The sequence below is a fragment of the Ochlerotatus camptorhynchus genome, unplaced genomic scaffold (genome assembly GCF_037179485.1).
Source record: "Ochlerotatus camptorhynchus isolate MF236.1 unplaced genomic scaffold, CSIRO-AGI_Acam_v1.1 ptg000077l, whole genome shotgun sequence".
In the NCBI taxonomy this organism is placed as follows: Eukaryota; Metazoa; Arthropoda; class Insecta; order Diptera; family Culicidae; genus Ochlerotatus; species Ochlerotatus camptorhynchus.
The window spans coordinates 9,377,600-9,389,712 of NW_027040567.1; the positions used below are offsets into that span (position 1 = coordinate 9,377,600).

General features: G+C 47.1%; 1 protein-coding gene across 2 annotated transcripts in view; it reads left to right on the top strand.

Annotated features, from left to right (window-relative positions):
- LRP1 (LDL receptor protein 1) overlaps positions 1-12,113 on the top strand; it is a 529,790-nt gene that overhangs the window by 501,078 nt on the left and 16,599 nt on the right. For both annotated transcript variants that reach the window (XM_065217494.1, XM_065217495.1), the window contains 7 exons: positions 87-5,251; positions 5,315-5,704; positions 5,807-7,221; positions 8,155-8,976; positions 9,033-9,372; positions 10,145-10,303; positions 10,361-10,481. In XM_065217494.1, the coding sequence (XP_065073566.1) occupies positions 87-5,251; positions 5,315-5,704; positions 5,807-7,221; positions 8,155-8,976; positions 9,033-9,372; positions 10,145-10,303; positions 10,361-10,481 (8,412 nt within the window). The remainder of the gene's footprint in view (positions 1-86; positions 5,252-5,314; positions 5,705-5,806; positions 7,222-8,154; positions 8,977-9,032; positions 9,373-10,144; positions 10,304-10,360; positions 10,482-12,113) is intronic.

Below are 12,113 nucleotides of genomic sequence, written 5' to 3' on the forward strand. Positions count from 1 at the left end.
TTGGTAGATCTCCAAAAACAGTAACAATTCAGCTACTTAGACTAACAATAATCCACCTTTAACCTCAATCTGTAATTCTCCACCAGATCATCAAAGTGCTCGCGTCGATCGGTTCGCATCCGATCAGCACGATGACCATCTACCGAGAGCACATCTACTTCGACGACGGGTTCGACAGCCGGATCATGCGCTGCAACAAGGACCTTTGCCAAAATCCGGAAGCCGTGCGGAACAACACCGGAGGGGTTAATGCGATCCGGATGTACCACCCGGGAGCGCAGAACGGTACCAATTCGTGTCGCAAGACCAACGGAGGCGGTTGTCAACATCTGTGCGTGCCGCTGTCGGCTCAGACGCACACCTGCAAGTGTGCTATGGGTTATCGACAGGATGCAAACGATGCGTCACGGTGCGTGGGGATCGAAAATTTCCTAATGTACTCGATTGGGCATCAGCTGAAGGGATTACCGGTGGGGAAGGCACTAAACCAAAAAGAAGTGGTGCTCGGACCGCTGCAGAAGATCTCATTGGCTACCAGTATCGATTATCATGCGAAAAGTGATTTTGTTTATATTGCCGACAATGATCGGGGGTCGATAACGAAGATCAAGCGAGATGGTAGCGAACGATCGGTGATTGTGAGTAATTTTGAACAGGTGGTTGATGGGAACTCGTTGGATTGGCTGGGTGGAATCGCGATCGATTGGGTGGCCGATAATATCTACTGGACGGATCAGAAGAGGAACCTTATCGAGGTGGCGCGGTTGAATGGGTCGATGAGGTTCGTGGTGGCGTCGAACCTGGAGAGTCCACAGTTGATCGCGGTTGACCCAATTGGCGGATATATATTCTATGCTGGAAAGGGCAAGATCGGAAGGACCGGTTTGGACGGTACGGGGAAGTTTATCCTTGTAAATCATACTTCCATGATTAGTGACCTGACATTGGATATCGACAATCAGGTTGTGTACTGGTGCGAGGTTCAAACGGACAGTATCTGGAGAGTTGATTACGATGGAAATATGAAAAATGTCCTGTTGAACAACACGCTGGACAACGTTCAGGCGTTGGATTTATACGAAGACAACATTTTCTGGTCAGATGTGCGAGGGAATATCAAGGTGGCAAATGTGAGGAACATCAACAACTTTTGGTCGCTGATCGAGTCCGAGGGAAATCCCATGAAAGATATTAAAATATTCTCGTCCAAGAAGCAACAGAAAACCAACGCTTGCGGGAAAAACAATGGCGGCTGCCAGCATCTATGTTTGTTCAACGGGACGCATCCAATTTGTGCTTGCTCACATGGTAAAGTATCAACAACGGACTTCAAAACCTGCGAACCGTACGATAGTTTCCTAATTTACTCGCGGGTTTCCGCAATTGAGAGCATCCATTTGACCGATTCTCACAATCGTAATGGTCCTATCCCGGAGATTCAAAACTCGACCTTCCTTAAAAACACGATCGCCCTAACGTACGACTACGACCAAAACTTAATCTACTATTCGGACGTCGAGTACAGTTCAATCAACTCTGTGTATTTCAATGGTTCACACCATCGGCAGATCATCACCAAGCAGCTAACCGTCGAAGGTCTAGCGTTCAACCCCATTACCAAGCACCTCTTCTGGACGTCGAACAACGAAGCCTCCATCCGCTCGTTGGACATGACCAATATAACCGCTGATCCCAAATCCAATGCCGGTTTAGTTAAAGAGCTGATCAAGCTTAAACCGACGGATAAACCCCGAGGGATCGCCGTTGAACCATGTCTGGCCATGATTTACTGGACCAACTGGAACCCGCTGTCGGCGTCAATTCAGCGAGCCTATCCTTCCGGTTTCGGCTTGGAGAGCATCATCACCACAGACATCCGAATGCCGAACGCTATCACACTGGACTACCAGGCAAAGAAGCTGTACTGGGCTGACGCTCGGTACGACAAAATCGAACGTGCAGACTACGATGGACGAAATCGGGTAGTGCTAGCGCACTCAACACCGAAACATCCCTTCGCGATGGCCGTCTATGGAGATTTACTGTTTTGGACGGATTGGATCCTACACGCAGTGATCCGGGCGAACAAGTACTCCGGAAGCGATGTGCTATGGTTGCGAAACGATATCGTCCGGCCGATGGGCATTGTAGCTGTGCAGAAGATCGACCAAGACTGCAGTGCGGATCCGTGCCGGATACTGAACGGTGGCTGTGAGGATGTGTGTATGATCGATGCGGCTGGAAAGATCCAGTGCAGCTGCACTCAAGGAGTTCTCGCAGCGGACGGACACCGATGTGTTCCTCTGCTGTCGTCTCACTGTAAGGAAGATGAATTTAGCTGTTCGGCCGGAGGATGCATTCCGTTTTACCTGACGTGCGATAAAATCCCACACTGTATAGACGATTCGGACGAGGTGCCGAGTTTCTGCGCGACCCGGGTATGTCCGAAAGGCTTCTTCCTGTGCTCGAACCGTCGTTGTATTCCGGAGTCGCAGCGTTGCGATGACATCCAGAACTGTGGCGATGGCAGTGACGAGGAACTTTGTCCGTGTGATCCGGAAACAAAATTTCGGTGCAACAATGGACAGTGTATATTGAAAAAGCATCACTGTGATCACGATCCGGATTGTGTGGATGCTTCAGATGAGATTGGTTGTCCAAAGGTGCGCAATTGTACAGACGGAGACTTTCTGAACTGCCCGAACACTTCCGCTTGCTACATGCCTTCGTGGGTTTGCGACGGAGAGAACGATTGCTGGGATAACAGCGACGAGCAAAACTGCAGCACTACAACCGTTCCAACCTGTCCGACGGATAAGTTCCTGTGTGACAATGGGCACTGTATTCCACAGAACTGGCGCTGCGACAACGAAGATGACTGTCTGGACGGTACGGTCACTAGCCTGAGCTCGGACGAGGTTAACTGCACGCGTCACTGCAAGTCAAATCAGTTTCAGTGTTTGAATTCTTCCGAGTGTATTCCGAACAGCTGGCAGTGCGACAATAATCCGGACTGTGCCGATGGATCGGATGAGGGAGAACACTGTCAGCAGCGAAAGTGCCCCGATTGGGAGTTCCAGTGCCCAGGAAGTGGACGCTGTATTCCTAAGAAGTGGGTTTGCGATGGAGAAGTCGACTGTTTTTACGATGGATCGGATGAGAAGGACTGTGACTCGATGGATCATAGCTGCGATCCGGATTCATTTACATGTCATAGTGGGGAGTGCATCAGTAGAGTGTTTGTTTGCGACGGAGACACGGATTGCGTAGATGGATCCGATGAACCCATTAACTGTACTGAAAGTAGCGTTGTGGTAACGTGCAAACCCGAGGAATTCCGGTGCAAGAACCAAAAGTGTATTCCGAAAAATCTAACCTGCAACGTGAACAATGATTGCGAAGATGGATCGGATGAGGACATCCAGCTGTGCAAGAACACGACCCTGATCTGTGCTGGTCCGGAACTATTCCGTTGCGAAAGTGGAGGGTGCATCACTAGTGGAATGCTGTGCGACGGAGCTAACGATTGCGGCGACTGGAGTGACGAGAAGTCGTGCAAGATCAACGAATGCGAACAGATGCCGGAACTGTGTGCTCATGCGTGCGAAGATCGCGAAGTCGGCTATGAGTGCACTTGTCGGCCCGGGTTCAAAGTTAACGTGATCAATAAGCATCTTTGCGACGACATAGACGAATGCGTTGATCGACCTTGCAGCCAAACCTGTATCAATTCCTACGGATCGTACCACTGCTTATGTCGCGAAGGTTACGTGATGCGAGAAAATGGAACATGCAAAGCAAATACCGTCGAAAATGTGAAGCTGATATTCTCCAATCGGTATTACGTCCGAGAGGTAGATCTCAATGGAACCATGTCCATCCTGGCTCATAACCTATCGAATGCGGTGGCGCTGGACTTTGACTGGGAAACAAAGTGCTACTATTGGTCCGACGTGAATTCGGTTATCAGCTCCATTAAACGCATGTGTCTTAGTTCGAATCGCACAGAAACCTTACACAAGTCCACTCTAAAGAACCCGGACGGCTTGGCGATTGATTGGGTCGCCCGGAATCTCTACTGGTGCGACAAAAGTCTGGACACGATTGAAATCTCCAAACTGGACGGACGCTATCGGAAGATACTGATTTCGGATAACCTCCAGGAGCCGAGAGCGATCGTACTGGATCCCTTTCGCAGGAACTTGTACTGGACCGACTGGGGTGATCAGCCGTACATCGGTAAGGCAGGTATGGATGGATCGAACCAAACCATGCTAATCAAGAACCATCTCGGTTGGCCAAATGCTCTGACGATCAGCTTCGAGACGAACGAACTCTTCTGGGGTGATGCCCGCGAAGATTTCATAGCCGTAAGTGATCTGGAAGGTCGCAATCGGAAGGTGGTACTCTACCGGGATATGCATCCGAGCATGAACCTGCATCACATCTTCGCCATTGCCGTGTGGGAAGACCGGATCTACTGGACCGATTGGGAAACGAAATCTATCGAATTCTGTCACAAGTATCGAGGAGACAACTGCGGTACGTTGATGAAGACGATACATCGACCCATGGATCTGAGAGTCTTCCATCCTTATCGGCAACGGAAACCGATAGAGGACCCATGCCTACTCGCTGGCTGCACTACACTGTGTCTTTTATCGCCGGAAGCCCCAGGTTACAAGTGTGCCTGTCCGGATAATTTCATCTTGGGGACAGACAACAAGACCTGCCTTCCGAACTGCTCGTCGGCTCAGTTCCAATGCAAGACCACGTTCAAGTGTATCCCTTACTACTGGAAGTGTGACAAACAGGATGATTGCGGTGACAACAGCGACGAACCGGATGATTGTCCGGCGTTTTCCTGCGAATCGGGCCAGTTCCAGTGCGACAACAACAAATGCATTAGTCCGAGTTCGATTTGCGACGGTCAGGATCAGTGCGGTGACGAGTCGGATGAAAAAGATTGCGACGATTATGAGTGTTTCAGTTCGCAGTTCAAGTGCAGTCGATCGAGTACGAAGAATGCATTTTGTTTGGATGGACATAAGCGTTGTGATGGGACTCAGGATTGTCCCAATGGAGAGGACGAGGATGGTTGCGAGGTGACGACCTGTGCCGATCATCAGTTCAAGTGTGGTTCGGGCAAATGTATCACCAAGGTTTGGGCTTGCGATGGCGACATTGACTGCACGGATGGGTCGGACGAACGGGACTGCGGCGAGCGGACTTGTGGGGACAATGAATTCAGGTGACTACCAGCAAAGGTTTTGATTTTGGGGATGATTTTCAAACAGTGTGATTCAATTTCCAGATGTAAAAAGGGTCGCTGCATCCCGATGTCGTGGCGCTGTGACGGCGAGGATGACTGTTCGGATGGAGAAGACGAGAAGGAGAACTGCAAGCCACCGGATGTGGTGACGTGTGAGGCGACCTACTTCCGGTGTAACAACTCCAAGTGCATTCCCGGCCGGTGGCAGTGTGATTACGAGAACGATTGCGAGGATAATTCGGACGAGGTCAACTGCCGGATGCGTAACTGTTCGGAGTCGGAATTCCGCTGCCGGGATGGATATTGCATCAGGGGTATTAGGAGGTGCGATGGGGAGTACAACTGTGCCGATCATAGCGATGAAGAAGATTGCGACGTGAGCTGCAAGCCGGACGAGTTCAAGTGCAAGAGCCACAACATGTGTGTGAGCACGTAAGTAGAATAATTTGGGTTATAATGACTCCCCACTCCCCCTTCGTTTTTCATAATTAAATTTGTTTGCTAACGTCCATTTTCCCTCCCTAAATCTCCCAGGAACTTGATCTGCGATGGTGACAACGACTGCATCGATGGATCGGACGAGGAAAAATGCGCCTGCCGTGACGACGAATACCGATGTGACAACGGCAAGTGCATCCTCAAGAACTGGGTCTGCGATGGAATCGACGACTGTTTGGACCGATCGGACGAAAAGTCCGAGTACTGCCAGGAGCATGGATGCAACAAACGTGCCTTCAAATGTAGCAATAGGAACTGCATCCGTAAGGGGCTGATGTGTGACAATAAGGACGACTGTGGGGACAACAGCGACGAGAAGGGCAGTCTGTGCCACAAGTGTCCGCCGAATTCGTTCCGCTGCAGTAGTGATTCCAAATGCATTGCCAACGAGTTGCGATGCGATGGGCTGCCAAACTGTTTGGATGAGTCGGATGAGTTGGGCTGCCGGCGATCGGATTGTGGGTTCGGATCGTGCAGTCAGATTTGTTTGGTCAAGAAGGGACACTACAATTGCCAGTGTGCAGCCGGCTATCAGAAGGGACCGAAGCGAAACGATACCTGTTTGGCGACGGAGGAAGGTGGTCTGTTGCTGGTTTCGTCCGAGTCAGATTTCAGAAGCATCTTTCTGGGTACGACGGTGATGGGCTTCCTGCAGACAAATTCCATGAAGATCGATCGGTTCGATTACTCAATCACCAAGCACAACATTACGCTATTTTGGATTGACAGTTTCGATAAGAGCTTACAAAAGGTTCACATGGACACTACCGTGAAGGTTGAAGAATCGGCAGTAGCTCAGCATAGTGTATACCGTAGAAATCTGCCACCGAGCGATCGTATCAAGACGTTAGATGGCAAGCACTCGATCGTTGTTCTGAAAGACCAGAAAGTCATTCCCCTTGCGATCGCTTGCGATTGGCTGACGGAGCACATCTACGTGATCAATAAGAAGCAGAGCAACATCTTTGTGATAACCTTTAACGGTACCAACCACACGACGTTGACAGCGACCGGAAAGCATCCGATCGACATCGTGGTCGATCCAATTAATCGAGTGATGGTTTGGTCCATTATGGAGGCAATCATCCTGTCCGGAATGGATGGATACAAAAAGCAGAAGCTGGTTCAGGCGAACATCGAATGGGCTTCGGGGTTGGCGATTGATCAGACCACGAATCGGCTGTACTGGGCCGATTACCGCAAGAGTACGATCGAGACGTGTCTGCTGATGACCGGCGGGGATCGGCACGTTATCAGCGAGATGCACGACGTTTCGAAGCCAAAACTGTTGGACGTCTTCGAGGACACTGTCTATGTGATACTGTACAATCAGAACATTCTCCGGCTGAACAAGTTTGGACGGGACAACGGTACGGAGGTGTTCCAGGGCACGAGAGGATACCGGTCGTCCGATTTGCACTACATTCATCCGCTGAAGCATAATCGGAAAGGTAAGTTCAAGCGGTTGGATGATGCAATTTTTATTTTCCACATCCGCCAAGTTTGAGATTTCACAAGTGTCTAACTCAGGAAATCGAAAAAAAAATGTCAGGCCCCAAAATAATGAAGATTTATTTACATTTCAATTTTGAAATTTGAAGCACCGTACTCAGCAGGATGAAGGTCAGGCATTTGTCACCAAAACATTTCTGATGTGCGGACAAATTGCTCCAAAGTTTCCTTATCTGTTTACTTTTTGAAAATTTGCTCAACTTCTACGAACTTCCATCAACTTCTTCCAAGTTCCATAAATTATTGTTTTTCAAGTTCTCTCAATTTGACCAAGATCTAAGAACATCCAGGACTATCTCCAAACTTCAGGAAAGAGATTGAAGCTTTTCTAAGAGTTTTCCTAAATATCTGTTAAGCGAAACAAAGTTCCCATATCAAACCCTGAAGTTCTAAGAAGTATGCTGTATACTTATGCTTATTTCAGAACTTACTTTTCTGAAATGGACACAATGGATACCTTAAATTTGACCAAAACCGTAGAGCATCAAATTTTAGTAAAACCACAACACAATGACTTGTCTTTTGAATTCTCTGGACTTGTAAAGTCCTCGGAGCTTCAAGTTCGCTAGACTTAGTTCACTGGAGTTCACAGTATGTGGGTAAACTTTACAACCCCTTGCTCCTCACTGACCTTTCGAAGGCCCTCAACAGCTGTACCAAATTTGATAGTATTTGGTTGTGATTTAGAAAAAGTCCATACGTAGACAATTTTTGATCCGTAGACTAGTACTTCAGGGTCACTTCATAGGACGAAAGCTCATCTTCTAACATTTCAAAAACATAGCTGAAGTACCCTCTAAAGTCAAAGTTAGCTTGCATTAAGATTGCACAGTAGACCAAATCCTAACCAACCTCCTTACACACACCCACAGCTGCCAACCCATGTAGCATGTACCCGTGCCACGAATCGGCCGTATGTCTACTGTCCATCGAAGAGCCCCAGGGTCGAAGGTGTCTATGTCCGGACAATCACAAGGTCGCAAACCAAACGGCCCCGATCGTTCAATGCACGAAGGAAGCACCAATGGAGTGCAAATTGCCGTGCAATTTCGGAACGTGCGTCATCGAGAACGACCAGCAACGGTGCCAGTGTCCGCCGCTGTTCGACGGCAAGTACTGCGAGCACTACATCTGTTCCGGATACTGTAAGAATCGGGGAGCGTGCTACATCGTGAACAATAACGAGCGCAAGTGTACCTGTCTGCCGCAGTGGACCGGAGAACAGTGTGATATTTCTACCGAGGCTTGCTTAAGCTACTGCCACAATGGAGGTAACTGTTCGATTTCGAACAACGGGAGCCTGTCGTGTAGCTGCCCGAAGGGCTACAGTGGCCCGCAGTGTGAACAATGTTCAAATCTCAGGTGCGAGAATGGTGGCATCTGTAGGAAAACGGCCACCGATAAGGACCAGTGCGAGTGTCAAGATGGATTCAATGGCCGCAGCTGTGAGATCAACACCTGTGACAACTATTGTCACAACGGAGGTCGATGCACAATAGAAAAGGGCCTTCCGAAATGCAGTTGCCTGGAAACAACTTCCGGTGATCGATGTGAAAATCTCGGTTGTAAGGAACTGTGCAGAAATGGAGGTTTTTGCATATCCGGTAAGAACCCGTTCTGCAGCTGTCGATCAAATTACGAAGGCCCGTACTGTGAGATCGATAATTGCGAACGTGTCCAAAATCGACCGGACGGTAAGTATACCGGTGCCACATGTGGTGTTCAAAAACTCAAATGTTCGTGCTTTCAGATTGCCCAGCGTTACGTTCAACTGTACCGACTTCGTGCGAACATTTCATCTGCAGCAACAGCGGTCACTGCATGGAGGTTCGCGGAAAACCAATCTGCAATTGTACCAACCAGTACGGTGGCAAGCACTGCGAAATGTACGTTGGCTACAACAATCCGTGCATTAACTACTGCTTGCACAGTGGCATTTGCCAACTGGATGCCTTCTCGGGAGCGAACGTGACGTACGTGCCGTCGTGCGTGTGTGTCGGCGAGTGGACCGGAACGCAGTGCGAGCGGCCACCGAACTGTATCGACGAATGCGGTACATGTGTGGCCGGTAGTTCCATCAATGAATGCATGTAAGTTTTCGATGAACCGATTTCCAACAACATTCACCAACATAAATGTCTTCAGAGTTGGTTGGAAATGCTAACATGAAGCTTTAGTGTGATGATAAATAATAAGCTAATAAAGCTAGAGAATGATCTTTAGAAGAGGGTAGGTGGATAGTTCCGTTAGAGTACGGCAGTATGAAAATTGAATAGAAGTTGAAAATGAGCGAAGGGCCATTAATGCGACAGTTTTTAGAGATAGACGCACATTTTTGCCTAACCCGTACGATGTACGCGGGGACTTGAAGTATGTCTCCAAGTCCACAGGCAAAAATGTGCGTCCCTCTTTTTGCTCATAAACTGACTGCGGCTGTGGAATAGTTCTAGCGACGTTTTCATCACTACCTAAAGCCCCACGTTGCGAGAGCATTTCCAGTCGATGGTGTGTTATAATGCAGTTCTTCTTTACCCAACTATTGTGTTGCTCCTCTCGTCATGACCAACGTGATCATCTCAGAGAGAAAGCAGTAGGGTTAGGCAAAAATGTGCGTCTATCTCTAAAAACTGTCGCTTTAATGGCCCTTCGCTCATTTTCAACTTCTATTCAATTTTCATACTGCCGTACTCTAACGGAACTATCCACCTTCCCTCTTCTAAAGATCATTCTCTAGCTAATAAATCATCACACTAAAGCTTCATGTTAGCATTTCCAACCAACTCTGAAAATCGTTAACTTCGCGTATGAAGTAACATAAAAACACTTTGAATATAAATGTCTTTTTGTTTTTTTTTTAAACAGGTGCGAGGACGGACAGCTCAGCACCTGTCTGAAGGAAATCGCTCTCGCAGAACTGGAGAGCCGAGATCGAACCGGTTACACGCTGTCCATTTTAGCAATTGTGCTATTTGTGATACTGATAGCGGTAGCCGGCTTCGGAGGGGCTCTCTATGGATTGAAGTAAGATTCGTGCGATTGATTCATTGGTCCGAAATTGATCGATTCTATTACTTGCAGGAAACGAAGGGGTGGGCAACCATTTTCACACGCTCGGCTGACGGAGAACGTGGAGATCACCAATCCCATGTACCTGGGTGATGTGGAAGAGGTGCCGTCGTTTGTACACGAGGATGATAAGGTGAGTGCGAAGGGCACGGTTTCTCATATTTCTCACAGGGTAGAGCGCTACTTCGTCGTAATCGCCCATTTCCGTTCTATCAATTAGAAAAGATCAATAATATCAATGATTTCACCGTGCACAAATCAATAATAGGTTTGTTCCGATGCGTTAGTTCATTAGCAACAACATACATCCTATTAGAGCGCATTGTATGAATATTTACTCTAATTGTTTTCAAAACAAAAGAAGCTCCTCGCGAATCCCCTTCCAATCGAACCGTCAAAATACACCGCTTTGCTCGATTGGAACAGCTTTTCTTCAGTTTTGTGGTGACAGTCGTCCATACTTTAACTAGAGGGATTTAGGATTTAGTTGAGCCTCTGATTTTCGCAGGGGTTGGCAAAAGCGTCTCGCACGGCCAATGAGATCAACCCAAATTTGAGTTGGGTTTACTCATAATCGCTAAACGTGCAGGAACTCAGCGATGAGAAAATTTGCCATATGTTTTCCTGTGAAAAACAGCAAAAATCTGCCGGCAAATGAGAAAAATTGACGAACATTTTACTCAGTCTAGGAGCAGTACCAATAGACTGAGAGAATCCAATCTTTACTTTTCTCATATTCGGGATTTTTTTCCTGGAAAAACATGAGGCAAATTTACTCGTCGCTGAGTTCCTGCACATTTGCGATTTATGACTAAACTGAAATCAAATTTGGGTTGATCTCATTGGCCTGCGACACAGCTCCCTAAAACCGTTTGACTTGCTAAGCATTATCTCCTGTTTAACCCATTAACGTGATAGAATATATCATACATATACATATATATTATACATATTATGTATAGAGCACAAGCCTCTAACACCTAGCGATCTATTTATAGATCAGTTACATGTTTGATTACTGTCGAGAGACTTGGGCTCAAAAGTTAAACACTACCGCTATTCGCATAACACTCCTATGTAGATATGCAATCTACATGACATGGGACTGTTATGCGAATAGCGGTTGTACATGTCTACACCAATATTCGAGCCAATAATTGTTATATGGAACAGTATCTTGAAAATGATAAACAATAAAGATTTGAATCGACTCACTAGGTGGCACTACCCTAATAAAAATGTTACGGTTATTTTGCTTAACGACGTGTTTGGGGTATCATCCAAACCATTTGTGTAAAGTTCGACTATTTTGGTTATCGTTCGTTTATGGTATTTGTTTATTAGGGTATAGTGTAGTGTCTGTAGAAAACTTCGTTTTATCACATTTTATAGAATAAATCTACAGTGAGCATGCATAAGGGCGTATACGCGATGATCGATTCTCTTCATCGATTTTCTTTTTGCATTGCTAAAGCTAAGCGAAACAATTTTCTAGAATTTTTTCAATGTATAGTTCTAACAGGTTGTATTGGCTATCGAAAGTAACAGCAAACGCACCGAGAAACGTTAATTCTAGCGAGTTATTAACAAAAGAGAGAATCGATCATCGCGTTTACGCCCTTAGGCATGCTCACTGTCGAAATTTCTCGAAATGTGTGTTCGATAGAAGATTGTGGTCTTATGCAATGTAATTTTTTTTATTGACGACTGCACGACCAATGAGATCAACCAAAATTTAAGTTCAGTTTACTCATAAATAGCCAAA